The following is a 19,369-nucleotide window of genomic DNA, read 5'->3' as shown; positions in this document are numbered from 1 at the left end:
AACATATTATGTTTTGCTACTTAACTTATAATTATAGAATAATTGTAGTACTCTTTAAATTTAGATGAAAGGCCTAATAGACTACCGGTATGTATCGAGAAAGAAAAATCAATATATAAAAAAAGAAATTAATAAAAAAGAAAGTGTAACATCTAACCCATTGTGTACATACTTATCTTATCTAAGGGTGCTTAAATAAAGAACATACATACCTGACTAAAATGATCTATTATATTCACCTATGAGGACTCAATCAGGAAAGAAACTGTTTTAACAGTTTAAATGAAAACAGTTCTCTCTCTGCTCTAAAACTCTTCGATTAATATGATATCTTGTGTGCGTGTCCTCCAGGCCAGCAGGAGGCAGCCGCGCGATTAGCGTGTCTATAGCGGATGTGGATGTGTCATGCCAAACTCACATCACAACAACACCTCAGCTGGATTTCCATAGACAGTGGATTTTCTTACCCGCTCTGGTCCAAAAAATAGTCAACACCCTCACAAACCTCACTGACAGGCTCATAAACACACTAAGTACGTGTATCGGACGGTGGGTTTATGTCGTAGAATCCGTAGGTTTTGGGTCCGGTTCGTTCCGCCCGCCCGAATCATGTCCTGCTGTCTGCTGGAGTTCGGCCGGGTCCAGGAGCTCAGACAGGTGCGAGAGTTTCTGTTCCCCAAGCACAAGAAAGCCGGCCCGGAGGAAGAGAAAACACAAGCAGGTACTGCTGAAGTCAGTCTGTCTGTATGTGTAACGTTATGTAAGGTCCAGTTTAATGATGGTTCTCCTGCACTGCGGTTGTTCAGTGATTTATGGGTGTCACTAAGGGTGGTGTTGTTGTTGTTGGTGGATGGTTGGTAGAGTTGAAAAGTGGATGTTTAGAGGTAAATGCAGAACGACACAGTCATGACAGGCAAAAAAAAAAAGCAGTGTAATTAACCTACTAAATATATAAATGCAGAAAAACTTCTGTGAGAGGTAGGTTTGGAGTTATGGGTATATAAAGTTATTTGTTTTTATAGTAATCTAATGCTAAGTCAATGGAAAGTATGTTGGTGCATTTTGATAAAAGAAAATGTGTAAAGTGATTTTTCTGACTGTGATGCAGAATAACTTAGACCATACAGAGAAAAATAACAGAGAAAGATGGAGAGAAAGGGAGGTGTGTTTGCCCTTGGTGAATGAGTCATCCTGCAGAAAGATTCTGAAGCACATGACTGCGTTTGAGACAGTGAATGAACGAAAGACCAATGAAGAGAAAGACAGGAAAAGAAAAGGGAAGGGACCTTGCATTCAAGATTCTGTCATTCGATTGACAGGCAATTTGTGTCTAAAACACTTGACTATAGTGACACGAGGGATAAATGAGTATCATGGAATTAAAGATAGAGAGAAAAAGAATAAGACTGTATAAATAAGCTCTAACAGAGTTTGAAGGAGCAGATTGAGCCGACTGTTATAGTGAATAGAGTCATCCTTGCTTGCTGACCGCATTTTTTTACAGCACATCATTTTCTCTCTCTCTCTCTCTCTCTCTCTCTTTCTCTCTCTAGAGAATGAGTTAACGTGGGATGACTCGGACTGGGCCTCCTGGGAGAATCCTGACGGTAAAGAGGATGGAGCTCAGGTTTGTATTAAAGGATTGGTAGACCCAAAAATGAAAATTATGTTATTATTTACTCAAATGAAATGCCGTTCTAAACCTGTGTGTTCTCCTAGGCTGAGGAGGAGGAGCAGCAGCAAAGCGCCCCCTGGCTGCAGGACTGTGTTCTGTCTCTCTCGCCCTGCTCAGATCTATTGGTCATTGCTCGAGAGCATAAAGCCATATTTCTCTCTGGTACACACACATACATACAGTACTGATTAATCTCTTCTTTATTGGTTATTGATTGGTTTAACTCATTGATTGATTGATTGATTGATTGATTGATTGATTGATTGATTGATTGATTGATTGATTGATTGATTGATTGATTGATTGATTGATTGGCAGCAAAGTGGCGGACAGCTGAAAGTGGGCAGGAGGAAATGTCCCTAACTGTGACCTGGAGCGGAACGCTGAGAGTTGAAGAGGGGTGAGAGACGAAATAGGAGAGGGCAGGGTCAGGTTTGGATGGTTTTATGGGAAATAACTAATGCTGGGCAACTATTAATCGCGATTAATCGCATCCAAAATAAAAGTTTGTGTTTGCATAATATATGTGTGTGTACTAGTGTGTATAATTATTTTGTATATATAAATACACACATATGCATGTATTTATTTAAGAAATAATTGCATGTATATACTGTATATATATTTCTACATAATTTATATGTAAATAACAAAAAGTTTATACATATACACAAACTTTTATTTTGGATGCAATTAATTGCGATTAATAGTTGCCCAGCACTAGAAATAACATAAAGGGATTTAATCCCACAAAGAAGAAAGGGTGAGTACAAGACAAAAACAGAATTGGGCAATATTATAAGTAGAGGAGTTTCTAAACATTTAATAAAAAGATATGTTTATAATAAGAGGGATTGTAATAAATAGAAAGCTCAGAGATAATGTTTTTATTTTTGTTCATTGGTTCTCAATTTTCTGTCTTGTTCTTTTCACAGAGAGTGTATCAGTAGTGTTATCTGTATTCCGTTGGCCAGCCAGAAGAGGTAAGAACATCACACTCACACACACTCCAAACAGATCTACTCTTTCAAATACACTACCGTTCAAAAGTTTGGGGTCAGTAAGATTTTTAATAGAAAAAATATAATACTTTTATCTAGCAAGGACACATTAAACAGATCAAAAGTGACAGTAAAGACTTTTCAAATAAATGTAATCTGTTTTACTTTCTATTCATCAAAGAATTCAGAAAATGTCCACAAAAATATTAAGCAGCACAACTGATTTTAACATTGATGATAATAATAATAAATGTTTCTTAAGAAGAAGAGAAAAAAAGAACGGCTGCTGGAAATTCAGCTTTGCAATCACATGAATAAATTAGCTATATTTTAAAATGTATTAAAGATGAAAACAGTTGTTTTAAATTGTAATAATATTTCCAATCATTAAAATGTTTGCTGTATATTTGATCAAATAAATGCATACTTGGTTAGCATTAAAGACTTCTTTCAAAAACATTTTAAAAATCTTACCATCTCCAAACTTTTGAACGGTAAGGTATGTGCTCATTATCTGTTTAGAAGCTCTACCGGCCGACCCGACTGGACCTGTATTGTAGTTGGATTCAGCTCAGGTTATGTCCGTTTCTACACAGAGGTACTGTGATGTTTTCTGACCTACAAACTCACCAGCTCAATTGGACTATTTAATGCATTAATAATAAACAGTAATGTGTCATCTTTAATTAAAACCAGACCAGTATCAGCAGAGCAGACAATCCACTGGTCTTATCGTGTGTGTGTGTGTGTGTGTGTGTGTGTGTGTGTGTGTGTGTGTGTGTGTGTGTGTGTGTGTGTGTGTGTGTGTGTGTGTGTGTGTGTGTGTGTGTGTGTGTGTGTGTGTGTGTGTGTGTGTGTGTGTGTGTGTGTGTGTGTGTGTGTGTGTGTGTGTGTGTGTGTGTGTGTGTGTGTGTGTGTGTGTATATAGAGTGGTGTTCTTCTTTTGGCCCAGTTGTTGCATGAAGATCCTGTGCTGCGACTCAAATGTCGCACCTATGAGATTCCACGTCACCCTGGAGTAACGGAACAGGTACCAATAACTGATGTGTTCATTTCTGCACAAAGCAATTCTTAGCATGGCTACACATGACACCTTAACTTAAACAGCAGACCAAACTACGCTGATGATGTTGAAATGTCTATCTCTCTATCAGCATGAGGAGCTCAGTATTTTGTACCCAGCAGCCCTGGTCACCATCGATGGCTTTAGTCTCTTCCAGTCTTTACGTGCCTGTCGAAACCAGGTTGCCAGAGGTAAGATAGAGAGTGCTGGTGTATGAATGTGTATCAGGCTTTCACCAGATTATAGTGTGGCCAGTAATGCCTTACATATTTTTTATTTTGCCTTTCATGTTATTTGTTTTCATGCCTTTTATTCCCTGTATCTATCCCTTTGCCTTTTAGCGGCAGCAGCAGGAAGTGATGTTATCCAGCCCCCACCACTGGCCTATAAGAAGTGGGGCCTACAAGATATGGACACAATTACAGACCATTCCAGCATCGGTAAGAGAGATTTCTTTTATTTAATTTCTCTAACATTTTAATTTTATCTTTTTGAACAGAAAGCCACAGCACAGTAGAACAACGGTTAATATACACTATCGTTCAAAACTTTGGGGTCGGTATTATGGAAGTAAAATAATGGCAAATGTTTTCGAAACAAAAAAAGCTTGTTGAATTACACTACTTGAACAGTTAAATTGCGGCGCTGTTCAGTACTACGGTTTCCCTTCATACGTCATACTCCAGGATTCCCCGGCCGTCGGGACATATAAAAGGCTTAATATAGCTTAATGGACTAACAGTGATATAAAAGACCAAACTCGCACATCATTGGGGGCTTAGGCTATACTAAATAGGCTACAGGCAATATATAAATAACTGTTTATGATTTAAATGTATTTTAAAAATGTAATTTATTCCTGTGATGGCAAAGCTGAATTTTCAGCATCATTACTCCAGTCTTCAGTTTCACATGACTCTTCAGGAATCATTCTAATATGATGATTTGGTGCTCAAGAAACTTGATATCAAGTTTCTTGTTATCAATGTTGAAAACTGTTTTTTGTGTGGAAATGTGATGCATTATTTAGGATCATTTGATAAATAGAAAGCTCAAAAAGAAACTGCATATATTTTAAATATTAACTCTTTTGTAATATTAGACATTTCTTTACTGTCACCATTGAATGCATCCTCGCTGAATAAAACTATTCATGTCTTTCAAAAAATGGTGTCTGTCTCTTTCAGGTATTACTACTCTGAGTGTGTTCGATCAGATGAAAAATGCCTCTATTCTGGGAGGATATCATGCTGCGGTTAAAGGAAGCCCTCCTGCTATGAGTCAGTATATCACAGTGGGAGGAGGACCCTACACTGGGTTCTACTACGCTATAGAGGTACACACACACACACATCTTTTCCGTGGTCTATTGTTGGTGCTTGTGGCTTATTTGTAGTTGTTCTTGATGATTATGGCCATTTTTCCTCTTTCATATCTCAGGGAAGTTCTCAGCCTCTTCTCTCCCATGTGGCTCTGGCTGTGGCCAGCAAACTCACATCAGCTCTGTTCAATGCTGCCAGGTCTGTGTGTCTGGGTTATTTTAACTCTTGGCTCTAATTAGCACTGGCCTGTCATGTTCAAGCTGACAATGCTTAACATGTCCATGGTTACGCATTATTGGTCTCTGTCACTCTCTTTTCTTCTTCCATAGTGGTTGGTTGGGATGGAAGAGTAAAAATGAAGAGGAGTCAGTGCAGAAACAGAAGCCAAAGGTGGAGCCGGCCACATCCCTTCCTGTTAGGTAAATCTGTATGCAGTAACACTACCTTCCAACATTGCTTTTTAACTTATTTTAATCATATACACACCAGTGTTGGGTGTAATACATTACTAATTAATTATTGTAATTTACCGTAATTACTTTTCCCTACAAAAGTCAAGTAAGGGATTACTCTTCATTTTTCTGTAATTAAATTACAGTTACTTCTGATGTAATAGACTGAATAGAACTATTCTATATAAAGCAATATAGGATTTAACATCAAAATTGTACATCTAATGTTGAAATGCATGTTTTAATCTAATATTCTCCCTTCAAATACTCTGGTCGGTTCAAGAATAATTTATGCAATTCTATATTATTTATTTTAAAGAATTAAAAGAGCAGTGTCATGTCTATCCTTGTTTTGTTCAATTGGTCAGTTGCTATGGGATTTAGAAAGTAATTATCAATAAGTAATGTAATACTTTTTAGAGAGAGAAATTAATGCAATAATTGAATTACACTGTTAAAGATGTAATTAGTAGCTAGTAATTACTTTTTAGAGTAACTTACCAAACACTGATACACACCATATTTACACCAAATTTTTCTGGTTTCATCAGGTTTGGTCTTCCAGATTCTCGTCGCCATGGCGAGTCTATCTGTCTCTCTCCATGTAACACTATGGCTGGAGTCACAGATGACTTTGGCAGAGTCACGCTGCTGGATGTGGCACGAGGCATCGCTATCAGGATGTGGAAGGGTGAGCAGTGTAGCGCAACTGATGTAGTCTGATTTGCGAACAAGCATCAAATGAGCCTGTTCCTATTAAATTGCAGAAGTATCTTGTGACAAACAAGATTTGAATCCGTGTGACTGATGTTTTTAGTGTGTTTGTTCACTAAAGCAAAAATCCGTATCATTAGGGACTGCTTGTCCATATGACAATGTGTAGTTAAAAGTAATTTTTTGTAATAAATTATATTTTAGGTTTAAAAACTAAAAGCATGCAACTGTAAATGTAATCTTTTAAAAAAAAAAAATTTATGATAAATGTTATTGTACAAAAATATTTATATTTGTTTTAAATATAATTAAGTAAATACTATAATTATACAAATAAATTAAACAATATAAAAAAACATGAAATTTTATTTTAATATTTATAATACTAGTATTTATAAAATGTTATATGCAATAATATAATTATATATATACACTACTGTTCAACAGTTTTTTAGGTCATTTTTTATATATATTTTTAAATAGTTTAAATATTTGTATTAATTGAACTGTGAAAAGTGACAAAAAAGTAGCAAAGACATTTATAGTGTCACATAAGTGTACATAAGATTTCTGTTTTAAATCAATGCTTTGAACTTGCTATGCATCAAAGCATCCTGTACAAAATGTATCGCAGTTTCATTTTAAGCACCACAATTTCCTAATAAGAAATATTTCTTGAGCACCAAATGATTTCTGAAAGATCATGTGAAAATTAAACATTTGTTTTAAATTGTAATATTTATTTTAAATAGTAGTGTATATAAACAATAACACATTTCCTTAATGTCTGTATTTTGTGTAGGCTATCGTGATGCTCAGCTCGGGTGGGTGCAGGTGTCAGAAGCTCCTGGGGAGAGAGAAATAGCCACATCTCCCTCTATGCCCCGCCGGCACGCCCAGTTTCTGGTGATTTATGCCCCACGTAGGGGCATTTTAGAGGTGTGGGGAACTCAGCATGGACCTCGAGTAGGGGCTTTTACTGTAGGCAAACATTGCAGGTACACACTCTAACTGAAAAAAACTAAAATACATTGCTACAATTCAAAAATGCATATTTATTAATTCATTACTCTCTCTTAAGGCTGTTGTATGCAGGTCACAGGTTAATGGGTGTGAATAGTGTAACCAGTCAGGGTTGGCAGATACACACACAGCAGGTGTGTCTGTTTGATCCGGTTAATGGAGCTCTGAGAGCCGTCACCATACCATTCCACCTGGCACTCAGGTACACACTCATACATAACAATTGCACATTAATACATAAAAAAAAACACACACATAATGCAGGTGAGCATATATGTATCTGTTCTGTTTGTTGCCCAGTGATAAGAAGAGTGAGCGTGCTAAAGACATGCACCTGCTGAGGAGACTCACCACTCTACTGAGGACCAGGGAGGTGGAACCAGGTCAGACACCTCATACCTCATAGTTACCTCAAATACCTCATAGTTCACTCAAATGGGACCCTGGACCACAAAACCAGTCACATGGGTCAATTTTCTGAAATTGAGATTTATACACAATCCGAAAGCTGCAGAAATAAACATTCCATTGATGTATGATTTGTTTAGAATAGGACAATATTTGGCCGAGATACAACTATTTGAAAATCTGGAATCTGAGGGTGCAAAAAAATCGAAACATTGAGAAAATCGCCTTTAAAGTTGTCCATTTATGTTCGCGATTGTGCTGCATCCACTCACAAAAATAAATGTTTTATATATTTACAGTAGGAAGTTTACTAAATATCTTCATGGAACATGATCTTTACTTAATATCTGAATGATTTTGGCATAAAAGAAAAACCTAGAATTTTGACCCATACAATGTATTGTTGGCTATTGCCACAAATATACCCGTGCGACTTGTGACTGGTTTTGTTATCCATGGTCACAAATACCGGTATGTAAATTCTGTCATCATTTACTCATTCTCAAGTTGTTCCAAACCTGTATGAATTTATCTCTTCTGCTGAACACTAAAGAAGATATTTTGAAGAATATGGGTAACCAAACATTTGATGGGCCCCATTGACTTCGATAGTATGGAGAAAAAAATACTATGGAAGTAAATAGGGGCCCATCAACTGCTTGGTTACTGACATTCTTCAAAATACCTTCTTTTGTGTTCTGAAGAAGAAAGAAATTCATACAGGTTTGGAACAACTTGAGGGTTAGTTAATGATGACAAAATTATTTTTGGGTGAAAAATGTTTTTAAAAAAAGAACTACTACTACCCAATGTTGTGTTTAAGTTCTATTGCACTGATGTGTCCACATGTTTGAGTTGACCTTTGAACTTTTATTTACAGCTCTGCTTGAGAGTGAAGCACAAAGTGTGTTACTGGACATTAAACATCCAGCTATTAAGAAACAGGTTAGTAACACACACACACACCAACATATTCATTCATATTTGTTAATAAATTCTTTAATAAAATATCTGATTGATTGACAGGCCCTGGAGTCACTGCTTTCCAATAAGAATGCACCAGTGTCCTGTTTGACCCATGTTACTCGTGCATTATTGGCTAGCCTGAAAGAACAAGGTAACCCCTTCAATCCTCACTGGGCACTGTGTATTTTTCATATTTAAACACTGATCTGGTTTTCATGTGTCTTCGTATTAGATCCTGAAGCAGTGGATGAGTCATTGCTGCAGTTTTGTTCATCCCAGCTCAAACTTCTCCAGCTCTATACAAATGTTCAGTTACTGCACACACCAGATACATCACCCACTGAGCCAGAACATGTGAGTAACACGTGCACACAGACACTATCCAATTAAGCTAAACTAATGTACCATTGTCACACTAAGATTTGAACTTAAGGTTTCTGCTCTCTGCACAGCTGTCTTTTTCTGGCATTGAGGAGGATCTTGCCCGTGTTGGCCCAATCCTGCAACGATACACAGAGATGAACTCTCGGCCCTCTGTCTCATTTGCTCAAGACTCTAGTGGGCCGCTGCCTGTCCGAACATTTCTGTCTCAGTTGGAATGGGTGAACGGAGAGCTCAGAGTGATTAAACAACCTGATACCGACTGGACCCAACTAGGTAAACTGCTCTCTGCTAGTGCTTATGCATTATTTTAATGTTTTTTTTTTAAAGACACCCTGTGGTGAAAATCGTTTTTAGTATTGTTTATATGTCTGTTTATTTTATTTTATATGCTTTTAGACAAACATGTAACCAATCCCATCAACGTGCAGGTGGGGATTTTCTCCACTGACTTTCTATGATGTTCAGATCATCGAACTTTTTCAGGGTACCCGCGGGGTCTTAAAAGCATTGAAAAAGTTTTAAATTTGATCATCTCAAATTAAGGCCTTAAAAGCCTTGAATTTGGTATACAAAGTCTTGGATTTCGTTACAAAGGCCTTTTTTTTTTTTTTTTGCTTTTCCTAGGATTAAGTTCATACCGTAACAAAATTAACTGTTACTAATGTAGGCTAATTCATGCAGCGTTGACTGCACCTTGCGCTCCACGTAATAGCAGAAAACGCGAAAGCGTGCGCACTGCGCATCCGTTACTATGGTTACTAGGCAAGTGAGGTACAGAAAAAGATAGTAGCTACTAGCGCTCGTGCGCTCACTACACTGCTGAAGCGCGGATGATCTGAAAACACAGACAAGCTGGAGTTCAGCGATCTTTATTTGAGATTTTCTAGTGTCATTCAGTCGGTCTGTGTCCTGTCACGAGCCGCTTGCACTGTTTGTGCGACTAAATCTGCGATCAAAATGCAGGCTGATATCCAGCAGTGTTTTTAATGTTGATCATATATGAGCAAGAATCCAATGTTTCCCGAGTATCCACACGATTTCAAATGTGACATTGATTTTATACAACAGTAAAAAAAAGGGTAACATTTAAGTGATGTACTGCATAAAACAGTAGTCAGGCTTATTGCTCTATTCTGCAACGAAATCTGTGGCTTTGAACGAATCGTGAGATTCAATGAATGAATGACTCGATGACCGCCACCTACTGGCTATTTTAATATAATATTTGTATTAATATTAAACGTTTTTTAACATTGCATATTTATTGAATATTGTTTTATTTAAAGCATTATTTATTTTTAAAAGGTATAAAGGTTAAAAATTAAATGGAAAAATGTATTAAAGGGGGCAAATATTGTCCCTTAATGGAAAAGGTGTGACTGCAGTCTAAGTGGAAGAGAGGGGTACCAGGGGGTACGGCACTCAAAAAAATTGGAGAACCACGGAACTTAGGAAAAGGGATATGTAGAATTGCACAAGTGCTACTGCTAAAGAGTGCAATGTAAATAATTTCTCATAAGCTTAATTGAATGGCCTAGAGAGAATAATTATGACATTTTCTGTCTAAACACTACATATAAAATAGCTACCTAAAGTAACTGCAGTTTACTAAAAGTAATGACTAAAAGTTTGCATTCATAAGCATTTTCATCTGAAGATGAAGACAAAGACTGAATCAAAAATGGCTGCCAAAATGAACACTGGCCTACACACACACGTGCGCACTACAACGCTGTTGCGTATGTATTAAATATGACTGATCATTTAAATAAAATGTTTTATTTAATTCAAGTAGCCTACATAGTAGCCTACTTAATTATTTTCCAGGGTTTAAAATGTATACAGATTTGATATTTTCAATGGATTATTGTTGGAATGGGTACGAAGTTGGCATTGAATTTCATTTGAAATGGTATTAAAAAGGTCTTAAAAAGCCTTGAATTTAAGCTGGAGGATCCTGGGGGTACCCTGTTTTTAGATGGCGATCAGGAACATGTTTACATGGTTTGTGTAGCATTAAAACACTATTAGCTGTTTGATAACGTAGTCAAACCAAAGGCTAATCATAATTTACGGTCATGTGTCTGACATTGTAGAGAGCAATACATAAAAGCCTTTACCATTCTGATACATCAACTTGTAGACGACTCTGTATAATTCACTCTTCTACTACTTCTTATAACATATATGGCTGAATTAAACCAATATTTCCACTTGCCATTGTGTAGCGTTTACTACAGTAAAATTGACCAAGTGGAACAGGTACTCCGAACTGGTGTGATTGAGGGGAGGCGAGGACTAATTCGCATATTCTCTTAATGTTTATTTTTAAAACACAATAATAACCAAATGTTATCTTTTGCAAATCTCAAAATGAATATCCATTTTTGTACTGCCTAAATTCATTTGTAACATTTTAAATTATTGGTTTTAAGTTTTTAGTGTTTATTTTTAATGTATTTAGACAAAATAGTATATAATATTAATAATGGCCATTTAAAGCAACACTAAAGAAAACATTTTTACCTTAAAATAACGTTTCCAAATTCGTATCAGTGGTTCATCAAGTCGTAACAGGGTGAAAGGCACTTCTGGATTCGCTTTGCGGCCCTATATCTGCTATAACCGCACTATGCAAGTCTGCCAGATCGGGTTGCGTTTCTGTAGTTTGAATGAGACATAAGAAAACTACAAATTTTACTTGCTTTACTTCAAGCGTTACAATAGTCATTATTTTATTTTTCTTCGTTTCTGATGTCGCAATACATCATACTTTCATGAAATCATGCAACATACTCTACCTTGTCTGTGGACATCGTTCATTCCAAAGCCGGTGCTGGATAAACAGTGAGCGTGTGTGCGACAGTAGGCTGCGGTTGGCTAAATTATTTACGACAGCGATAATGGACATTTCTGCTTCCAACCTGTAGGGCGACCGAAGAGGAAAAGTTCTTTAGTGTTATCCCGTAACATGAAAATAATGATCTGTATCTTCAGAATTTTAATATTGATGCGTCACTGTCATTAAATAAGTGGTTAATTGATGTGTGAATTTTAATGCTTTCAGGTAGTTTCCTGTTCTGGGGTTGTCTGTCTGGACAGAGTCCTTTACATAGAGTGTGTGAGACTCTGCAGGAAAGTGGCATCAGCCCTCAGCAGCTATTGGTAAGATAAAGTGATGTAAAAAGAACACAAAAGATTGAAGGATGGATAGATTAGATCACACTGTCTCTCTCTCTCTCTCTCTCTCTCTCTCTCTCTCTCTCTCTCTATCTATCTCTATCTCTCTCTCTCGCAGTCTTTGCTCTTGTCAGTTTGGCTGAACAAAGAGAAAGAAGTACTGAAGTTCCCAGATGCCGTCTCACACCTGCACACGTTGCTGTCTACCCTCAGCTCAATGAAAGGTCTTTAACATCATCTGGAGGAGAGACTGACCTTGTGTCCTCTATATTTTATCATGGATATTAATATTTCAATTGTGTGTGTATCAGGAGCTGTAGATGAGTCATGGGACGGCCAGTGTGTCTCACCCTGGTGGCAGCAGGTCCGCACAGCATGTGTTCAGTCTGAAAGCGCGGCCTCCGCACTACTGGCTGCTCTAGTCGCTCATCGTGTAGCCAAGAATGCCATCACCAGGCTGGCAGAGAGCAAGGTGTCTTTGTGTGTCTTTTTTCTGCATCTGTAGAATTGGTGCAGAGTGTGCTTAACTCTCTTTCTCTCTGTGCAGTTTCAGGAGGAGTGGGTGTGTGTTTCTCTGGAGTTGGAGCAGTGGGTGGTGTGTATAAAGCAGTTGGAGGATGTTCTTGCTCTGCAGACGCTGCTCTGCCTGCCGTCTCTTCAGGGCTCTACAGGGGGCACTGTTACACGCTGCTCAGTCAAAACACTATTAGAGAGTGGCAGAGGTGCATAAAACACACATACACTACCATTCCAAATTGTGGGGTCAGTACGATTTTTTTATTACAAGTAACTAATGCTTGTATTCCGCAAGGATGCCTTAAATTGACCAAAAGTGTCAGTAAAGATATGTATAATGTTACAAAAGATTTCTATTTCAAATAAATGGTCTTATTTTCAACTTTGTTTATCAAAGAATCTACTGTTTTTTGTCAAATAAATGTAACTTTTAAAGCTAGTGAATATTGAAGCTGTCAGTGATATCTGTTATGTATAATCTATGCTTTCATACTAGGAAATAGGGAAATTAATGATTATAGTGTTTCCATATTTTTGTTTTTTTGTCTTTTAGGTGGTGTAGCAGACTGCGTTTCAAAATTGATCTTCAGACACGGTGTGTCTCCAGATCTCTTGAGTAAGATCCTTCAAAAGAGGGGAGAGAATGAGCCCACGGAACAGCCCTTTCAGCAAGGCAGGGAGGAGAAACTGGAGGGTAACCGTGGAGATTCTTGGTCATGTGACTTAGATGATACATCAAAATTGTTCCATGGTGGTTTCTTTTAACCATCTGTGTGTGTTTTGTGTTTGACTAAAGCATGTGTGTGTGTTGTCTCAGAGCTGCTGGAGTGTGTGTGTCAGCGGTTCCCAAGCTCTCTGTCTCCTGATGTGCTGTTTGCTCACTGTAGCTGGGAAAATGTTGTCCAGTGGAACAAAGACACAGAGGTAAAGACTTTAAAAAGTCTCAAAGCTTTCTTATAATAAGGTTGGGAACCAATTGCCATTTCTTATTTAGAACTTAAAAATAAATACTGGAACCAAATGACTTGTTTTTTTTGTTTTTTTTTACATTCATTTAGCAAAATATTTTTTTTCCCAAATACTTACTTGTAAAAGTAAAAAAAAAATAGTTAATGGAGCAGTCAAGTTACCTTTATTTGTATAGCACTTTATATACAGATTGTTTCAAAGCAGGTTTACAGTGATAACAGGAAAATTATGCATATCGGCTGTTGTTAAGCTGTAGTCAGTTCAGTATTGATTCAGTTCCGTTGTAAAGATCATGAATCATTTATTTATTTATTTCGCCTTTATTTAACCAGGTAGGTCAGTTGAGAACAAGTTCTCATTTACAACTGCGACCTGGCCAAGACAAAGCAAAAACAGTGCGGCAAAGACAGCAACAACAGAGTTACACATGGGGAATAAATAAACATACAATCAATAACAAAATAGAAGATCTATATACAAAGTTATTAAACAGCAAGGTTATTAAATCAGTTCATGTCTTCTATGAAGCAGTTCTGCAAAAAGTGATGTCTTCGTCCAGCTCAGTTCAGTTATCATACAACAGCGTCAGTACAGTCAGATCAATAATATCGTAGAATATTAACTGTCCCCAACTAAGCAAGCCAGAGGCGAAAGTGGCAAGGAACCCAAACTCCATCAGGTGACAAAATGGAGAAAAAAACCTTGGGAGAAACCAGGCTCAGTCAGGGGCCAGTTATCCTCTGGCCAATGAATAAACACGGTGTCATTATGATTAAGGCTGCATCACAAGTCAGAATTCAGATCGGGATCGGTAGGATTCAAATATTCACCCAGTTCCTTTAGCTTGAAGATTGAATTCATCACGCCGATGCTGGCCATAGGGTCTGTGCAGAGGACCTGTCTGGTTCTTGTGGTCTGTGCCGATGGCTGTCATGTTGATGAGGTCTTCACAGGGGATTGTCTAGTAGACAAGGTCTCTGCTGACATTCAGGGCTGTGTTTTGGTCGTGTCAGGGTGCAGGTCCACCATCTGATCCGGATACGGCTGACTACGGTAACCTCGGGATGAGGATTAAACAGACTGACTAATATTAGTGTAGATGCCATTATTTTTACGAAGTACATCAGGTGTTATAGGAAGTGTTCCTGGCTCTGGTGGACCTTTTTTATGCAGCCTAACAATCATTTGACTGATTTGAATCATATAAATTGATTGTGTTATGTGTATGTCAGGTTAAAGTTATGTGTTTTTTAGTCTAGATTTAAACTGACAGAGTGTGTCTGCTTCCCGTACAAGGCTAGAACTATTCCACAGTTTGGGTGCTAGGATCTACTGCCTGCAGTTGATTTTGATATTCTAGGTATTATCAACTGGCCAGAATTTTGAGATCGCAATAGACGTGAAGGACTAAAATGCGTTCAGAGCTCGCTCAAGTACTGACTGAGGGGCGAAACTATTTAGTACTTTGTAATTAATTAGAAAGATTTTAAAATGTATGTGATGTTTAATAGGGAGCCAGTGCAGTGCTGACAGAACTGGGCTAATATGGTCATACATCCTGGTTCTAGTAAGAACTCGAGCTGCTGCATTTTGGACCAGCTGGAGTTTCTTTATTACTCTTGCTGTTTATTAAGCATGCAGGGCAACCACCCACAAATCCTTAGTATATATCAGTTCAGTATTACTGAACAGCGAATAGCAAGTACTGATATATATATATATATATATATATATATATATATATATATATATATATACTGATATTCCTAATACTGATATAAAATATCAACTAATCACTGAGGACACTTCATCTCTCTCTTTCTGTTCAGGTGGGGCAGTACTTAGAGTGGTCAGTGGAGTTTTTGAAGATGATCTCCAGTCCTTACATTCAGTTGGGTAAGAGTCACTAATAAAAAACGACATATATTGACTAAGTGAAGTTGCCTGAACAAGTTGCCACAACATATTTCTTCACAACAGAAGGATTTCCATATGATAACTCTCTCCCTCAACAATGCTCTTCCCTCAGGTGTCTCTGCAATGATGTGGCAGACCTTCATAGTCAAGCGGTTTTCAGCTACTGCCTTCCTAATGGAAAAGGTTAGTGTGTCTGTGTACTTTGGCTCTTTCTCTTTGTGTGCTGTGACTAAGATTAAATAATTGTGTTGATCTAGGTGGGAAAGGCACCTAAAGATCGGCTGTGCAGACGGGTAAGAGAAGACACAAAGAATTAATTCAATTTAGATCTTTTTCATTTTAATTGACTTGTGTGCGTGTGTGTGTGTGTTTAGGATGTCGGAATGGGAGATGCAGCTGTGAAGAGTTTCCTGGGCTCCTGCGTGCAGTTACTGCAGGCTCTGATGGAGGTCTCATCTTCCTCTTTTCTCCCTTCCTTTCCTTTTTTCCCCAGAGTAAGGACTGATCAAACAGTGGATGCATGGGTGGAAGCATGTCTTAAGTTATAATGAAGTTTTCAAGAATGGTTAACAAATTATGGGTTGAAATAAAAGCGTGAAATATATTAGAAACGTCTTTTCTCTCTCAGGCGGATTCAGGGGTGGAGGAAGTGTCTGTTCCAGATGTGAGCGTGGAGGAAGTGTGGGGCGGTGCTGAGGGTCCAGTGTCTATTGTGGAGTTAGCTTTGGATCAGAGATCCATACACTATCCCCTCGTTCAGCATCACTGTGTGTTAGCTTCTCTGCTGCACGCCGCCATGTCCTTCTCTCTGCGCCTGAAACCACTCAGTCTGTTCGACAGCAAGGTAAAAACAGGACAACAAAAACACAATTACGTCACACTTAACTATGTATCTGTCACCACAAAATCAAAATGTAAATTTTTTTTTGGAATGTTGGAGTTTTTTTAGTCATTATAAATTCCCCTCCGTCTTGCAATTACATCTGTTCTCTGATGACGTGCTCACCAGCGCAAGGACTGAACAATAATCCATCACCTCCAGCAGTCTGTCACTCGTATGAAATCGCTGCAATTAGCAAACTACAACGAGCTAATCGGGGTTTTTTTCACATTTCTCTCAGAAATACATCACTTTTAGATTAGCACAATTTACTTTTCACGTCGACTACAAGTTCTTTTGCCTTTAATTCATGTTGTGTTTTTCTGTCATCTACAGGGCAAGAATGCGTTTTTTAGAGATTTGGCGTCCATTCAGTTGCTGCCCAGTGGAGATATGGACCCCAACCTGGTGGCTGTGAGACAAGAAGTGAGTCAGAACTGCTCTCAACAAGAATGCCCCCAACTAAAATAAGTATTAACATTTTTATTCTATAATCAGTCTAACATGCATCTTGTACAGTGACCGTGAAATGTTGACCACATAACAAAAAGATTCTCGGATAACAGGTCGTAAGATGTTTTTAGCTCACCTCTGAAACCAAAGTTGATACACTGTCTTACTGTGTGTGCAGTTTCTGATGAACGTGTTAACAGGCTGGGTGAAGGTTCTAGCTGAAGCTGAGGAGAACGGTGTGAAACACAGTGGTGCTGAAGACATGTGGCCGTCTGTGTGTATGGAGCTCTCGTCTTTACTGCAAGTCAATACTGACATACTACGCAGACACCTTGTTTGTGAGCTCTATAACCAGGGCCTGGACCTGAGGGCAGAAGAGGTAACGTGCACACACACATTGTTAAACCTCCTGAGCATACATACAGGAGTAAAAGATCGTGCTTTTTTTCTTTATAAACTTTTGGTTTATTGTTTTTCTTTTGGTATAAAGAATAACAGAATATTAAGAAAACATAATATGTATAATGTCTTTTTGTAATTTTCTTTTTTCTTTCGTTGTTTTTATCATTTTTCTTATCATTTTTCTTTGTCTTTTCCTTATCCTTTGTATATATCTTTTCTTTATCTTTTTTTTGTGATTTTTCTATTTTCTTTCTTTTGTCATCCATCTTTTTCCACTTTTTCTTTCTATCGTAATCTCTCAGGTGATGATGGAGGTGCAGGACAAGGATGTTTTGGGTTCTCAGCTGCTGGTGTTGATTGGTCAGAGACTCTCTTTCTCCCTACTCCACTCCCAGTCACAGACCAAACCCAACATGGAGCTGCTGGCCCGTCTGCCACCGACCCTCTGTACCTGGCTGAAGGCTATGGTAAGATTACACAGGCTGCACAGTTCGCCAATCACTTACTGTCTTAAACTCACCTGTATTATGGTTTGTGTGTTTTTAGGACCCCAGTGAACTGCGCTGTCCTTCAGTACCTCTGTCTCAGAGCAGTCAACTGATCAATAAAGTCATCGAGATGCTCCCAGAAAACCACGCCCAGTATAGCCTTGCCCTCCACCTGCTGGAGGCTGTGGACTCTTTACACGAAGAGCCCTGATATAGAGAAATGCTTTGGAGGAGAGAGAATGAGAATCATGTTTTTTAAATATTCTAGACTCAAAAACCTTCCCAGGAGCCCAAAGACCTGGAAAACCACCCAGTCAGCAGCCTAAATAAATGCATCATTATCACCAGTAATCTGCTTAATTTAGCTGGCTTTAATCTCTTTTCCCAACTGTCACTAAAATAACATATCAAGAACACTAGCACTTCTAGAGGATGTGCTACCCCACAATGCCTGTGCACATTGAACGTGTCACGAACAAAGGCCTGGAGTCTCTAGTGTCTAGAGTGTTATTAGGATAAAAACTATGTTATTCATGTACAGTAGTCCTGTAATTAAAGAAGGGCATTCTTTACAAGGAAGCCTTAAAATAATATTGTGCTTTAATCAGTATAATCAAAACATTACAGTATATTAACTCCATGAGGGGTATATTTTCTATTTCAAATTCTAGATGTTCTCGTTCATTTATTCTGCCAATTAAATGTGTCTGTAATGTCTAATTGATGCTGTTTATTAGTGAACAAGCACTAAAATGTCATCTGTTAATGTATGTGTTTATTTTAAATGTACAAATTTAGGTGTGGTTGCAAGAGAAAAGAAAGACCTCTTCTGTAGTGCTGACCTTTTATGCAGGCCTGTACCAGCTGTGCCTGGCTGCTCATATAATACGTGATACCAAAATTAAAGACAATTTCCGAGAACTGTTGTGCAGCTCATTGTCTTGAATATGAAACGGGAGCATTAAAATATCAGCAACATGTCCTTAATGTGGGAAGTTGTAGAACACCTAGTAGGAAATATGATTTGAGAAGGAGTTCATGAGCAAAGGCAAAAAATTACAATAATTTCTTTCTTGGAAACTAGTATTTTCCTACTACTTATGCCTTTACTCATAAACTCCCTCTCAAATCAAATAAATTTCCAATTAGGACACTCAGTACCTTCTGGACTGGAGTTTCCTACTCAAGATTTCCCAGTAGGAAATTATAATTTATTGTCTTTACTCACAAAATTGGTCATGAACTCCCTCTCAAATCATATTTTCTAAGAAACTCTAAATTTCATACTAAGACACTCAGAATTCTCAGTTGGAAACTAGTAGGAAAATATGAGTTTCCTAATTGGAAATTATTCAAATGTTGCCTTTATTCATGAAATTGGACATAGAACTCCCTCTCAAATCATATGTTCTACTAAGAAACTACTATAGTTTCCTACCAGGACACTCAGATTTCCCAGGACTGTAGAAAAAAAGTTTCCTACTTTTTTTTGATTTGATTTGATTTGAGAGGGAGTTCATATCCAATTTCAAAGATTATAATAATTTTTTAAAGGG

At 37.8% G+C, this 19,369-nt stretch overlaps 1 protein-coding gene across 2 annotated transcripts; it reads left to right on the top strand.

Moving 5' to 3' along the window:
- The first annotated feature begins 349 nt into the window (after positions 1 to 349).
- rab3gap2 (RAB3 GTPase activating protein subunit 2 (non-catalytic)) lies at positions 350 to 18,748 on the top strand. Of its 2 annotated transcripts, none has more exons than XM_079633331.1 (35): positions 350 to 721; positions 1,554 to 1,627; positions 1,720 to 1,837; positions 1,994 to 2,075; positions 2,611 to 2,658; positions 3,199 to 3,274; positions 3,605 to 3,706; positions 3,831 to 3,930; positions 4,081 to 4,179; positions 4,927 to 5,075; positions 5,180 to 5,259; positions 5,391 to 5,480; positions 6,065 to 6,204; positions 7,030 to 7,225; positions 7,309 to 7,452; positions 7,551 to 7,633; positions 8,539 to 8,603; positions 8,685 to 8,775; positions 8,857 to 8,978; positions 9,077 to 9,281; positions 12,076 to 12,173; positions 12,307 to 12,412; positions 12,500 to 12,660; positions 12,736 to 12,910; positions 13,258 to 13,398; positions 13,522 to 13,628; positions 15,503 to 15,569; positions 15,703 to 15,773; positions 15,848 to 15,883; positions 15,965 to 16,039; positions 16,219 to 16,434; positions 16,807 to 16,896; positions 17,102 to 17,302; positions 17,628 to 17,792; positions 17,872 to 18,748. In XM_079633331.1, exons 1-35 carry the CDS (start codon positions 610 to 612, stop codon positions 18,022 to 18,024), a joined length of 4,038 nt encoding a protein of 1,345 aa, XP_079489457.1. In that variant the 5' UTR covers positions 350 to 609; the 3' UTR covers positions 18,025 to 18,748. The 2 variants fall into 2 exon arrangements, with proteins under 2 accessions (XP_079489457.1, XP_079489456.1); XM_079633330.1 differs by having other exon boundaries at positions 358 to 721; positions 15,965 to 16,084; positions 17,872 to 18,739.
- The last annotated feature ends 621 nt before the right edge of the window (positions 18,749 to 19,369 follow it).

This window comes from Phoxinus phoxinus (assembly GCF_949152265.1).
Source record: "Phoxinus phoxinus genome assembly, chromosome: 13".
Lineage (NCBI taxonomy): Eukaryota > Metazoa > Chordata > Actinopteri > Cypriniformes > Leuciscidae > Phoxinus > Phoxinus phoxinus.
The sequence above is the reverse complement of the archived record's forward strand: the minus strand, read 5'-3'. Positions and strand labels throughout refer to the sequence as shown.

What these genes read in the sequence shown, in the direction of transcription:
- rab3gap2 (XM_079633330.1), top strand. Translation starts at nt 610, where the DNA reads ATGTCCTGCTGTCTGCTGGAGTTCGGCCGGGTCCAGGAGCTCAGACAG. An exon ending in ACTGTAGGCAAACATTGCAG is followed by an intron (nt 7,226 to 7,308) that starts GTACACACTCTA and finishes CTCTCTCTTAAG; the next exon opens with GCTGTTGTATGCAGGTCACA. An exon ending in AAGATCGGCTGTGCAGACGG is followed by an intron (nt 15,884 to 15,964) that starts GTAAGAGAAGAC and finishes GTGTGTGTTTAG; the next exon opens with GATGTCGGAATGGGAGATGC.